The 14929-nt window shown below is 35.9% G+C and overlaps 2 protein-coding genes across 6 annotated transcripts in view; both read right to left on the reverse strand.

The window, feature by feature from the left end:
• Positions 1–56: 56 nt before the first annotated feature.
• Positions 57–4388, reverse strand: gsdmeb (gasdermin Eb). 2 transcript variants are annotated; one of them, XM_041988836.1, is made up of 10 exons: positions 4267–4388; positions 3725–3942; positions 3438–3630; positions 2942–3116; positions 2266–2386; positions 2057–2176; positions 1408–1535; positions 1174–1333; positions 966–1039; positions 57–861 (listed from the first exon to the last, which is right to left on the reverse strand). In XM_041988836.1, the coding sequence occupies exons 2-10, from the start codon at positions 3927–3929 to the stop codon at positions 643–645; spliced, it is 1395 nt and encodes a 464-aa protein (XP_041844770.1). In that variant the 5' UTR covers positions 3930–3942; positions 4267–4388; the 3' UTR covers positions 57–642. The 2 variants fall into 2 exon arrangements, with proteins under 2 accessions (XP_041844770.1, XP_041844769.1); XM_041988835.1 differs by having other exon boundaries at positions 3725–3946; positions 4265–4379.
• A 1951-nt stretch (positions 4389–6339) lies between these two features.
• The window catches only part of osbpl3b (oxysterol binding protein-like 3b), a 35827-nt gene continuing 27237 nt past the window's right edge, over positions 6340–14929 (reverse strand). For 3 of the 4 annotated variants that reach the window (XM_041988265.1, XM_041988264.1, XM_041988266.1), the window contains 8 exons: positions 13205–13342; positions 12970–13033; positions 12786–12864; positions 12116–12260; positions 10208–10352; positions 9997–10123; positions 9283–9405; positions 6340–7233 (listed from right to left, as the gene is read on the reverse strand). In XM_041988265.1, the coding sequence (XP_041844199.1) occupies positions 7137–7233; positions 9283–9405; positions 9997–10123; positions 10208–10352; positions 12116–12260; positions 12786–12864; positions 12970–13033; positions 13205–13342 (918 nt within the window). In that variant the 3' untranslated portion in view covers positions 6340–7136. Of the gene's footprint in view, positions 7234–9282; positions 9406–9996; positions 10124–10207; positions 10500–12115; positions 12261–12785; positions 12865–12969; positions 13034–13204; positions 13343–14929 lie in introns of those variants that run through there. The other variant, XM_041988267.1, reaches the window with a different exon arrangement.

A 14929-nucleotide genomic window follows, 5' to 3' on the forward strand; every position in this document is an offset into this window, starting at 1 on the left:
TTTGGTTTTGCCTTTTCCTTTCAGCAGAACCAAGAAATGATCTCAGAATCAGTATATATGTGCACACACACACGGACATGAATTTCTTGGGTTTCTTGTTTTATATTTGTTTAGCACCAGAGAAATAATGAAACAATTTTCAATATTAAGTATGACGCACTCTGAAACTCAACAGATAAGCAGTCAAATGGAACAAAACATTCATATTCCAGTCTGAAATTGTTAATGAGGTTTGTGGCTGGAACAAAACAAGCCTGAAATAATCTTTCTGGGGAAAACAGTCTTTCTGGCAGATGTTAAATGTATAATCCAGCAGAGCAAATCAATCAAAATTAAAAAAGTTAAAAATCTAAAATCATTAAGAATGTGAAATGGAACAAATGTTTTTACATCTTTAAAATCTGATATTTCCAAAAGATTTGTGTTATAAATGAACACCTGTAAATAATAGATTTATTTTCATGTGATATTTGATTCTGTCTGGATTATCATACAATCACAATAGTTTAGATTCTGGGATGTGCAATAGATCCAGAGATCCTATTTCTTTCCTTATTTTAGGATAACCTGCTGCAACTTGATCTATGAGATCCCATTCATCCATTTCAATGTTTCAATTTTTTGTTGGATTTTGTCTCCACTTCAGCCACAGTAGGCCAATGACGCAAGACTTCGGATTGCGATGCACAGGACCAGAGGAAGATTTCCTTGTGGATGCTTAATTTCAGTCCGCACCACGTTTCCATCTTTTTTCAGGGACACGTTAGACAAGGAAAACAGATGTTTTGTGTTTATGTAGACGTCCTCTGTCAGTACTGCGCTGCTCAGGGGCATCTCCTTATTTTCTGATACGCACTGCACCTAGAGCAGGTGTGAGAAAAACAAGGAGGTAGCTACATTAATGTGTAATACAGAAAATAACGTAAAAATGCAAACAGAATTTTGCAAAGACAGTCTCCTCTAACCAGTTGCTCCAGGGTCCGTAATGTTGTGGGGTTGCTGCAGATTCTCAAGTATTCAAGACAATCTTGTGTCATCTCTGAAAACCAAGGAATCCAGATGATGAAACAACACAAGGAAATTTATCAGGGCGGGATACCTAAAGTCAGACCTCTAAACTTAAGAATTTAGAGCAGCAAAAGCTGCACAAACAGAGGATAAAATTTTTCTCACCATCCAAAGCACTGATAATGAGATGAAGGGCTGTGAGGATTGATGTGGACTGGCCTGCTTGAGATGGTACCAACAGGTCAAGAATACCTTGGATTTTTTGTTGTTCAGAATCTGTCGGTCTAACATCACCTAGACCTGGTTCCAGATACTTCTGTTCCAACTGACACAGAAAGAGAGACATGCACTTTAACAGATCTGTGTAATTTCATTCTACCTGCCAAGGTCAAAACGTACTACTTTCTGAAGTGAACTGATAGCTGGTGGGTCCTGCATAAGTTCTGTGATTTGTTGGAGCAGAGAAGATCTGATGGATGCAGGAAGACCTGAAAGCAGCTGGAAATTATCCTTCAGGCGCACCAGCTCTGAGGTTGGGAAAAAATACAACATAAAATTGACATGTTTCATTTTTTGACTTCCAAAGACATTTCATGCACAAGTAGCAGGCAAAAACTGTTAGCTTTTAAGAAAAAGAATTGGGTGCATTTCATCAAATATGTAGCATATACTAAGGTCAGCTGTTTAAATGAAAATGGCATTTTGTTCTCACAAATGTGTGTATGCAGCATGAATTATTCTTCAAAACTCTTTCCTCGTTGTAAAAATACAGTTTCCTGTTGAAACCAGGTATATAATTATCTGCCAAATCCTTACTAAACTTCAAAGGAGCGGAAATGTAACAAATAAAAAAATTGCTTTATTTGAACTATTACATGGTTTCATGCTTTAAAAGCAATCTTATGATGTAGGTCAAAGTACAAAGAGTTACACCCTTCTGGTCAGTAACACAAGACAGGACCAAAATCCCCTGAAACACTTTGTGTTGTTATAACAACCATTTTTAGTCAGACGTTTTCCTCTGTGGTGGAAAGAAATTTGTGGATACCTTGTTGAATGAGGCCAATTTCAGAAGTGTGCACAGGAGTTCCTGAGACACTTAGGAGTCCTTGTTTAGCAGCACCATCTACTTCAAAACCACCATTGGTGTCTGACATCAGGCACAGCACTGTGGAAAATAAATAACACAAATTTATGAGTTTTTAAAATTGGCAAAAAGCAGTGCAATGACTATAAATTTAGGGAATGACCCCTCACCAAAGCACCCATCCTGTTTGACGTCCAGCTCTATAAGGCCATATGCTATTGTAGTTTGAGTAGGAATCTCCATGGTAATGTTACTGTCTTTACTTAAGCTCCCATTTTCCTTCAGTGAAATCTAAAGTAGAAACAATACAGCAGCCAGCTTAGAAAAAAAAATAAAATATATATATATATATGTATAAAACAAAAACATGCAAACTACAACAAACCTAAATCAGTTTCAGACAAAAATATGTAGAAAACCAACAATTTTCCTCTGCAACAGTCCTGGCAACAATACCAGGTTATATGTGGCTCCACCTCCTTTCAAAGAACAGGACATGATGCTATAAAAAAAAAAATCACAGAAACCACAAAATCTCCTGTGATTCAACAGTTTACAGTGGAAGTTTATTAACACAAACAGGAACCATAATAACAAAAGGGGAAGGGAACTCTTTTTCCATCCCAAACAAGAAACATTTTGTTCACCCAAATGGCACAAATCACTTTCTCTTGACAAGAAAATACAACACTTGGCTTCTCCTTCTCCTTTTTAAAAATATTGCACTGAAAAAAAAAAAAAAAAAAAAAAAAAAAAAAAAAAAAAAAACTTTCCCCACACACAAATGTACAAATATAGTGAAAAAGAATGTTTCAGTATCACTGGCACTTGTCTGCGCAACAGTACCTTATGGCTTTTGGGGCCACATGAGCTCAGGCTCCCTCCACACTGTCCACCCTGCTGCACCTCCTCTATGACTGAACATGGCTGGGTGGTTAAAATGCGCTCCTTCACAATCCCAAAAACCCGCTTGTGCTTCTCCTTTGCCTGCTGGATCAGACAGTGGGACATGTCCAAAACCCTGAGACAATAAATAAAAAAACAAAAAACAAAAAACATCAATGTTAGATTTAATTAAAGATATTTCAGAGCAGTTGTTTACCCAATTTAAAAAAAAATTTCATGAAATAAGGCAATCTTCTACCTAATCTACTACAACTCTTCTTGTATTGTTCTTTAACAACTGAACTTCCTGTTTTGTGTGAAATTTCACAATTGGACAAAGATCACTTCTGCTGTTTGAAGATGTTTTACAGACTGAATGTCAGATGATATTTACAGTGCAGTATCATATTTGCTAAGCTGTCATACTGCACAGTGTATTCAGGTAAAAGAAACTAACCTGTCTTTGCAGTCTTGCAACAACTTCTGCACATCCACTTCATCTTTCTTTAAACTGCCAAAGGATGACTGGAGTTTGGAGGAGTCCTTGCCCTCCAGGTTGACGTTGGCTTTGACAAAAGCAGCATCCACACTTCCCTGAATGTTGTCACCAAATGTCCCAGTGTATTTGATGAAGTCAGCCTCTGACACATCTTGGAAGAATGATAAGATTTCACCAGATTAGCCTGCAGATGTTTCACTGAGATTAGAGCAGTCACTAATATTAGAGGCGTTTTAGATGTATACCTGGATTTATTGGCATTTCTCCTATTAGTATATCATTGAAGTGGAAATCAGTGGGAAGATATTTGGGCTTCTGCCAGAACCAGAAACGCTTGCGCTTCACCACCACTGTCAGTAGAGCAATAGTGTCATTCAAGCTGGACACTGGGATCAATAAACCTCTATTATCCACCTCCTCTACAAAGTTTTTGGTCGCTATGGCAAACATCTTCCAACTGGACCTGAGGGCAAAAGTGAAGTCAGGTTTGTTTACTGGGTAAAGACAGCACCGCCCATGTGGCCCCCTGTCGGGCTACACACTGTCAGAAACACTGCGTTAATTATCAATACAACATTCCTTATTTTTTTGTCAAATTAAACTGTTTTCACACTTTTACCACAGCACGTAAACAAGGTAAACCAATTTATAAGCAGCGTTACCCAAACACTTGTGAAAAGTAGCTTGCAGCGTCAACAAAGGCGTTTTGTAGTGATCGAAACTGAAAATTCGCTTGTTTGTTAAATAGCTTCGTAAATACATCAGATATAAATACTACAGGTATTACCGTTTCTCTGAACTCTTTGGTTTAAATGTAAATCAGGCAGGAAACTTCTTGGAAGACAGACTTTTCTTTGCAACATCGGCCCCTTCTGTCTCAGTTTTGGACAAAGACTCTCGCGGAGGCCCCGCCCCTTTCAAGGAGGCGCTCGCTCCTCCTGACACGAAAAGATCACCACCAAAACCCCTTTACTCACCTGTACAACAAATCAAATCAATGTGGTGCTCAACCCTGAAAACATTCATTAAAACGCTGCTGAAAACAAAAAAAAAATAATAATTTTGTTTTGCAACATGTAGCCTAACTCATGGATGTACATTATTTGAATGTTGTTGTTGAAGTGAATTTGTTTCCAGGTGCCTTAAAAGTGTTAATCCCTAATATGATAATCAAATACTACCACTGTTGACAGTTTGAAATGAAACTATGACGGTAGCAGGCTGTTGATTGGCTGCTTTGGATCATTTAATCATATTTGTTGCCACCTAGTGGCTTCTCGAGATCTGACTTGAAAAGTTAGTTTGGATAGAAAATACTATTGTCATTGAGAAGTATTAATTAGTGCTTAGTACGTGCAGTGTTGCAGTAATTGTACCTGAAGTATAACCACATATTACTAATTAGTGCTGTAACTCCTCTCAATTCCCTAATCAAATATGATACTACTCATCACCATTTTTTGACTGCTTTAGCTGAAGGTTTCTTTGGATGAAAATTTCAGAATCTTAGCTGAAATGTGTGGATGTAAACCTGCATGAGCCATCATTTGGTATAAGTATGCTACATTTAATAAAGGGTTAAGACAAATATTCTACTCAAACAAGCTCATAATAAACTTGGACGAAACCACTGTTTCCAAACTTTTTGACCATTCCAGTAATTTAAATGAATGTTCAAATGATATGATGTATTTCTTTCTTCTCCTTTTAGTAAATAATCTGTTGATAAAACTGTGAACTACGTTGAACTTTTTGAAGCAGTTTGCACTTAAGCTCCTTTTCATGCAGTTAGCACTAAAATACTGCGGACACTATGAACCTTGAATATTAATTATCCATTGGCATATTTGTTCTGTATATCAGGCAGAGGAGGCAAACTTTTACATTAATTTTATTACATCCTGCTGCAGTTTATATACTTTTTTTTTAAAATTGGGATTTTTCATGCATGACATTCACTTGACCTAAAGTATATTTTTCATTTCTACATTGATACTTTATACAAGACTCTTTTTACATGACTCTTGTTATTTATTGAGACCATGAATGATTTTTCAAATGATCATTATATTAACTGGCTAGTTAATCAACACAAGAAGAATCTAAATGCTGTTTTTTTCTTAATTCTGTTCATCAGTACATAATAATAATAATATAATAGAGTAATAATAGAGTCATTTTGCTATACATTTATACTCTTTCTGATAACCTTTAGTTGTTTTAAGGCTCCATAGCTGGCAAGCTATCCTTGGACTCTGGCCTATACTAGGCTACATTACATCAGTAAACAAGTCATAAATACAAAACATCACAGAGTTAAACATTAACTAAGTAAGCTCGGTAAAAGTGAGCATTGTGTCAAAGTTCTGGCACAAAGAACACATGAAATTATAAAGAAATGAGAAGTCTGATATTGGCCCTGTGATGGACTGGCGACCTGTCCAGGTGTACCTGCCTCCTGCAGGCAAGTTGCTGGGATAGGCTCCAGCTTCCCAGTGACTCTGAATTGGACTAAGTGGTATAGAAAATGGATGGATGGATGGAAGTCTGATATCTGTAGTTCTAAACAAATGATCTTTCACCCTTGTGGTAGTACACCTAAGCTAAAAACAGCTGTGGATATACAATAAATGAGTGTTGCATAACATAATGTGTTTACTTGTGTAACAAACAAGGCAGTGATTTAATACTTCCGTGCACATTCAATTCAAAAACTGCTTTTAACCAAATATTTTTCATAGTCTTCTAAATTAAGCTTATATACTGCAGTTATTGCTATTTATTATACATTTATCATATAATTACCTGATTACCTACCTAAATGACTCACAAATAACTCGAGAAAAAAAAGAAGCAAAAACAAAGAATCTGAATTTATTTGATGTCATGGTGCATACATTTGGATGCTTTTGGTCCTAAAGCCACATGTCCCGATGGTGCAATGAATAAAGTGAAAAAAAACATCAAAACAAACAAAAACTAAATTGATATTTGCTACTGCTGCTTATATAGTACACAATAATTTACACAGTCATAGAGAAAAAAAAGCAAAAAAAGCAGTAATTACAGTTGTGATAGAAAGATAAGCTGAGCACAGTGGGGATAAAGAAATCATTTGAACAATTCTTGCTCATCCTTACAAAACATCTATTTTTAGGCAGTGCAACAAAATAAATTAAACAATGTGAGTACAACTTAGTAAGGCATCAGGCAATGCAGAATATATATTGAATGTGTACACTCAATTAATGGCATATCAAGGCTAGTTTATCTCTGAGGTAGAGAATGTCAATGATAAGACAACAGTTAAAGTGACCAGTTGTTCGGTACATTTCAAGCTAGTGTGGATTAAGTAATAAAATGATTTATCATCCCTTATACCAACAAATTCTCCTTTTTTAATACAGCATAATAGGTGTGGAAACGTGGGCACAAATTTCCAAAACTAATCAACATTCTGTTAACATGCTAACATAAATGTGTTTACACAACATAGATAAGCACTTGTTATTAAGGCAATAACTTTAAAGAACTGCAATACAGAAAACGAATGCTGAACGTGGATGATTGGACTGGGGTTATAGACATCACCAGAACCAGCCTGGATCACAGTAGAGGCTGCGCAGGTCGAAATGTGTATAATCAGCAGCTCAGGAGTCACCACAGTGTAGGAAAATCCATGTGGACAAAGCCAGGGTCCTTTCTCAGCTCCCAATATGTGTTGTTGCTCACCCAGGTATCATCCTTCGACTTCCTGCGGAGATGACGTAACAAATACAGTGAGACATATCTTAACCCGTTAAGGCCCGACTCATGAAAAAATGGTATGAAATGTCCAATTTTTAAAATATGGATATTTTTATTTGGCCCTTTAACAACATGTAACAAAAAAATTAACATTTTTTGGGGGGATATCTACCAGTTATTACCATGTGATATATTAAAAATATTATAATATGGTTTTCTGCTTCTGGGTATCTATTAGGGGAGAGAAGATGAATATCAGATTGTGTTCAACAGGATTATGAACAAAGTTTATACCATAAATTGAAGCAAAACGTCTCAGAAACTGTATGTAACAAATATGTCACGTTCTTATGGGTTAGATGGATTTTCTTTTGTTTTCCTGATCATCCATCCATCTATGGATCCATGATCAGTCTGTACAAAATAAATTTCAATAGCAAGAAAAAAACACTGTTTCTTAGAGTTTTCTGTAAATGTATTAAATCCATTAAATACCACAGAATCAAATAGCCCATTAACTTAAGTGTGCTCTTGAAGTAGATTTCAGCCTCAAGTGTTATCAAGAATTATTCTGTCTTGGCATGCGTTTCCTTTGAAATCATAAGACCCCTGGAAAGATTTTCTCTAAGGATTCCTTTATATTCCTCTACATCCATATTTCTCTCTATCCTGACTGATCTTTGAGATCCTGTTGATTGATGCTGCCGTCGTTGTGTTTAACTGTTTGAAAGCTGTGTCAAACAGTTCAGGCTTTGTTACACCAGACCAGTACAATTCTCATGGTATGAAATGTTTCTTCTGGCAAATTCCCAGCAGGCTGTCATTTGCCTTTTATTAAGAAATATCTTCTGTGTGGTCACTGTCATTAAAGTCTGATTGATTGAGTACAGCACTAATGGTTATTCTGTAATATTTTCTTGTCTCAAAGTTTTTTTTTATTACAGCCACCATTGTCTTGCTCTACATAAAAGTTTAAATAAAACAACAAAAAAAAAAATATCTTAAACAATTTCACTAGAATAGCATATAATGGTGTTTATTTTTTATAATATACTTTAATTTCATGTACTGTAAATAACTTCAGTAGTGTGTCACAGTCATGCATAATGGATGTGAAAGACCTTACTAAAAAGAAAAGATAATTATTGTTTAGAGTTTTATTTTTGTGCACAAGCTTGACTCATGTGCTGCTTGAGATTTCCAAAGAATATTAAGGAAAAAAGACAAAATTCCCTTCCATCTGCAGATCTGTGTCTGATCACTGCCATGCAAGGCTTTATACAGTACAGGCTGTGTGTTCTTCTGTTGCAGATAAAGTCCTCTATCCAAAACCCCGACACCATCCCTGAGACCATCAAATCAAATGGATTTTAATTTTTCGAAATGAATGCTGTTTGCATTTTAAATGCCAGTAAAACTGGCCCTTATCTTTGCTGTCATCCTATTGTCATGCCTCGTTCAGTTGGGATGTAAATTATACTTTTAGATGCAAAGAGCTAAATAAGAGTGTCCAGAATTCAAAGCTATAAATGGGAGTGGAAATCAACTTTGTGTGCATTCAGAAAATGTAATAATGATTGAGTTTTACAAAAGAGAAACGTGCATGGCTTCATAAATCTAGTGAAAATAATCATTGTGAGCATTTTTGGCTGTGTGTGTAAACACAGTTTTTGTAACGAAACTACACACAGTTTTATGCATCTGTCACAAGGTCTGTTTGCTGACACAATGTTGATTAAAAAAACAAAAAAAACAAACAAACAAAAACACCAAAACACACGTAAAAGTATATATGGGCATGCATGAGCCTTCTTACTTATTCCAAACTAATTCAATTAAGCACAAACGTAGTCCAGTGAAGTTACTGTATACAAACGCAGCCGTGAACTGTGTTGAAAGTAAAATGCAAATAAATCGACAAAACACCCAAAAAGTCTGTTTTTGCTTCATTAATGTGGAGAATTGTGCCTAAATTAACTCAGGAAATTAAATAATTTTATTTCAAGGTCATCCTAAAACTTACAGAAAGTGGTAAAATTTGGGGCATTTAGGCTACCTGAAGAATTTAGGCTGATATGATGCGTTGTTCTCCTCCAGGACTCTCCGTCTATCTCTCTGCAGCTGTTCAATCCTCTGCTTTTGTTCTTCTGCTGCCTCCAAGTTCCCCTCTTCCAGCAGCCTGTCGGTGAGACACAGACATATTCATTATGCAAACATGGTTAAAAATTAATGTTCAGTATCCATTTTTAATTTTCACTCATGTTTTTCTGGCTGTGAGTCATTACTGTGTGATTATCTAACTATGAATAAATAAGAAACGGGTAAGGGCTACAGTACAAACAGCATCATTGCAAAGGCTTGAAAGCTTCTTTATTTTTCTGTGCTGCCTCGGGGCAGAAGTGTTAACTTCACAGAAGTACAAACCTTTAAATTACAAGCTAAAATTAGATTGAAACATCTGAAACCTCTCTACTTGCCTACTATTTTTACCACAGCTATTTCTGTGTCTATTTTTATACAATTTTGATCATAAGGTGGATGAATAAGTTTATATTCATGTTGTCAAATCACAAAAGATGCTCTGATGTTTACTGTTAGTACACAAATGTGTCTGGTATTTTTCTTGCCAAATATAAAAGATTTAACCAACATTTTACTTTGATTTAATATCTGTACTTATGGGGAAAACAGGATATTGTAAAAAAGTTGACAAGAACCACTCAGCTTAAGAGCACAGACACATTGATGGCATTTTCATTTTTTCCATTACCTTTGGTCCACTCGTAGTCGGGTGTCTGTAGGTGATAGCAGCAGTTTTAGGAATGGGTCCATTTCATTTAGTTCCATTGCAAATTTTGTAAAACCATAGTACTGCTCATGGTTCACTGGCATCGCATCTACATGCAAATAATACATATTATTAAGCAGACCAAACACATCATAAAAGAGCTGACTTTGCTTACTTCTGAAAAAAAGCTTACTTGCTCTCCAGATGCATGTAGCCGATGGTGGGTCTCCACAGAAAACTGCTTCGTGCCACTTTCCAAAGAGTCTGTGGATGACCTTTCCTTTATTATCTGTAATAGTTCCCTCCACCTCATTTACACTTGAGTTCCAGTATTTGGCCTGTGAAAGAAATAGCAGTTGTGCGTCATGGCAAACAAGTATTGATGACACTGCACAGACCTCGATAATGTCCTCTTGCTGTCAGCAGATGCTGCTGTTGCGTAAACAACCCCAATCCCCAGTGTGTGTTTTTCAGAGCTGGTATGCCTGATGAAAAATAAGGATACATAATGATTTCTGACATGTCTTGACTTGCAACCCTGGAAAGCTTCAGGAGGTGTTTTAAAGAGCACACGCTAAGGCAATTAACCTATTCTTCTGGGTACACACTTCCATACGTCAAAGATTGAAAGCGTGTAGCGGCTTTTGCTAACAGGCAGGTGAAAAGTAACATATATGTAGACAATGTGCAGACTAATGAACTGCAATTACTATGATATAAGTTATATGTTATATAGGTATATACTTATGTAACTAGTGTGTGAAAGAGAGAAAGAGCATGTATATGAAAAAATACAGAAAGTAAAGTCCTGTGTCTGACTTACAACATTTGATAAATGTTGCTGTAAGACATACAGATGTGACATTTGTTCATAGTGCTGAATACTTTTACAGAAGGTGATCTAATACCATGTGTAATACAACTTCAGTGTGTCTCACAGCAGTGTACCTCTTCAGAGGTTGGTTTATTTTAGCAGTAATACTCCATTTATTTACCCAAAGCCAGTGTTTGTGGTAGTGAACTTAAGACAATAAAGTTGAAAAACAGCATTTACTGTTGCAGAAATGATACACAGACCCACCTGGTTTTAAAATACAATTCAAGTGAAAGATAAAATCATTTATGAAACTATAAATTGATTTAAAGTAGCTACAGCATAACAAAAAAAACTGTAATTCAAACTGTCACTGTGCTTCAGAGTTTTCACCATGATGATAAGATGTATTAGTATAACTTCTCACCTTTTCTTTTGTATTAAATCATTTAATCTTTGTTGGTTTCTGTTGAATTTAGCGTTGTTTTGTGACGTTTTACAGTAAAATTTAAAGCAGATATAAATTGGACTGAAAAGAATTTATATAATTAAATGAGTGTATTTTTGTGCATCAGTCTGAAGGTTTTAGATGTAAACATTACATAAAAACCAAAATATGCACACATTGTTTTAAACTATATATTTGCAGATATGATGATTTCACACATGTATGACCCAGCGTTTAGATCTGTTTAAAGATAGATAAAACTGTGAGTTTTTTGTTGTGTCCATTCTTTGCCTCCATGTTTTGCCAGTTAACAAAATTTGGAAACATTTATCTTGAAAAAATGAAAGAAAGGAACTTGGTACACATCGTGTATAGGATTCTAGTTGTAAAATAAGATTTTTTTCATAACGTTTCTTATTCTATGTCAATAAACTGGTCAGCTATATTTGTTAACATTGTTTAATTTTCATTTTTTCTTCCACAAAATATGAAAGTGCTTGAAGAAGACCTCACAACAAAGGAATATTAAATGTATATGACTGTGACCTGCATGGTATCTAACTCCATGGGTTTAGCATTTTTTTAATTATTAATGCCACAAAAATACCAGTTACAGAATAATTAAGTCAATAAATAAATAGAATATATAAATACATGCATACATACAAACAAATAATAACAATAATAATGCTAACGAGAGTATAACTCCCCCTGTTGCCAGATAGACTGTTATGTAGTTCTGTTACAGGCTGTGTGCCTTTAAAAGTGTAGCAGCATTACTGGAAATAAAGATCATTAATGGTACTTTTTTACTTAACATGTTTTGATTGTTTGCCTACCTTGACAAAAGTAATCTTGCACTGACAAATGTCACTGCTAGAGTTTTTGACAAAGATCTCCCCATAGTGCTCAATCCAGCGCTGCCCACTGAGAATGTTGTGGATGCAGGATGTCACCTTGTTCCATTCATAATGGTCCCCAAATCTGGAGTGAGGAATGAAATCAAGTTTCTTAGTCATCAGAAACTCTGGGACACCACAGCTGAACATACATGGCTATTGGTTTGCTGTACTGTACAGGTGTTGGAATTAAAGCTTTTATCTCTATCTGAATGAGTCTGTGAGACAAAAAGTAACTGTAGTCTGATTACATCCTCATGTGCAGATTGGCCCTGCCAGAAAATGACTGTCCTCCTAATTTAATTGAACTGTTATCTATTCTTTTCTTAAAAGAAATCAAACTACAAATTTAGCTGCTAAAATTATTTCTGTAATATTTAATTATGTAGCTAAAAGAACCGTATTTCTATTTCAATTCCAAATTCAACAAATCAACACAGCTCTAATGTGACTCAAAATGAAACGTATGAAGCATAAGCAGAATAAATGGAAACAGAGTAGGACGTGAGTGGAAGAATACTCAGTCAAAACTGAATTAAGACATACTGCACAAGTTTCTCGGATGGTTTGAGGGAGGAAGTCGGGGGTCTGTTCAGTGATCTTGACTCACCGTGGTAGAGTTACATGAGTGGTGCCGACAGGAACAATCTCCATCGACTTTCCCCAGAATTTGTTCTTACACCTCACATCTATAAATGCAAATGCACAAATTAGAATTGATTCTGGACAGCAACCTACTGTTATATCTATAGACAGAGAAAAAGATTTAAAAATAGAAAAATAAATACCAGTACCTTGCCAGAAAACAAAGTTTTTAGATTCTGCATGGCAAGCTGAGATGGGTGGGTGATGGCTGACCTGATGGTGCAGATGGGAACAAACAGTTGGGTTCAAATGTCTTACATAGGTACAATACAAATAATCTTGTCTTATCAATTATTCAGTATTTACAGTTAAGTTCAATCTTATCTGTCAGTGTGAACACTGATTGTTCAACTGGTCATAAAACAAACAATAAGTCTTGCATACCTGCTCAGCAACAAACTGAAAGCCTTTGTCTGGCCGGTCACATTCGTAAGTCTCGCCTAGAACAGGATTGAAAGGCTTTCCTCCTGTTCTGTAGTAGCTGGATGCATAACCAGATACCACAAATGTGGCTATGTACATCTGCAACAGGGAAAAAAGAAAAACCAGATGAATTATACATGATATTCCACATTCATAACAGAAAAGTGATGACCAGGAAACAACTATCTGAGCTATCTCATTCATTTTATATGTTTCTCAAATCACTGGTTCATAATTAATGGCAAATCCAATTTTGAATCCCAGCAGTTCTGATTTACGGAGCAGAGTTAACTAAAAGACCTCCAGAAGTTGAGCCAAGAGGGAACTAGAACTTGTTGCACCTCCTATCAGGAGGCCAGAGACTGCAGCTTACATTTAACTACTAAATCACTGTTGTTTTGTGTATCCTCTGCTTGATATTTTTATTGGTATGGAGTTTATTTATAGATTTTCTTTACAGATTTTTTCCCCCTTGGTGTATTCATGATCTCTTTGTATCTTCACCTCCGCCCAGGTGGAGATTGTTTTTGGTGGCGTTGGTTTATCTGCCTGTTTGTCTGTCTTTTTGCATCATAACTCAGAAAGTTATGGACCGATTTTGATTATATTTAATAATAATAATTAATAATAATTGATATTATTGATTACATTTTCTGTGTCTGTTTTTCTATTGCAATGACCTTCATATATTCTTGTTTAAATACCTCTAATTTATTTTGTCAAATGTGATACCACAGGCTGTATTTCTATGGCTCTCACACAAAAAAGAGGAAATTCCACCAAGCAAAATCAATACAAATATAAAACTAAAAAATATAAAACAGGTGGAATCATGCATCTGTTTGCTGAATATCATGTTCCATGTTCTCCCACATGAAACCTTGTGAACAGTTCTTATACAAGCTTAAATCAACCTTAGCATTCTCATTGTCTAGTTGCCATGTGTCCTGTTTCTTTTTGTGTGTGTGTGTTTTTGTATTGTTTTTTACAATACAGTTCACAAATTTTATCTAGATGTTATCTAGATGTTGCACTAAAGCCAGAAAACTGGAGCGATCACAGACAGTTCTGTCAGCCGACTGAGGCATGCTGTCTTTCTTGAGAAGGCGTATGCGAACTACTGTGTTCCATCTTGTCATAATATATCTTGTGGGAACTTTATATGATACCATTTAATATGCTGTAGATTTATATGGACTTTAGGTTAAAAAAAGCCCCATTATCATTTTCATTGATAAGGAGCCAGTGAAGATGTTCTACAATTTCAAATATCTGGAATATCAAATATCTGAAGACCGGACAGCTGCAACACCACCAACTTGATTTAACAAAACTCAGAGGTGTTTGTTTTTCTGAGGAAGCTGAAAAAGAACTTCCTTTCATCTGACAAACTTTTATCGTAGTAAGGTTGTACAATTTGTTTCTCCAGCTGCACTACAGCTGAAACAAACAGCCTGTAGAATATTATTAAAACAGCTTAGTGGATCGTCGGCTCTCCCTTCCCTTCCCTCAGTGACATTTGTCATCACTGCCTTCATAGGCAGTGTATTTAGGATTTCAAAGGACCCATCGAACCCTGAACATTGCTTGTCCAGTAGGCTCCCATGAGGCAGGCTGAGAACTGGACAAAAACCCAGTGACTTCAGAATAGATTTTAGCCCAGAGCTGTGGAAACTCATCCACAAC

The sequence above is a fragment of the Melanotaenia boesemani genome, chromosome 6, assembly GCF_017639745.1.
Source record: "Melanotaenia boesemani isolate fMelBoe1 chromosome 6, fMelBoe1.pri, whole genome shotgun sequence".
Lineage (NCBI taxonomy): Eukaryota > Metazoa > Chordata > Actinopteri > Atheriniformes > Melanotaeniidae > Melanotaenia > Melanotaenia boesemani.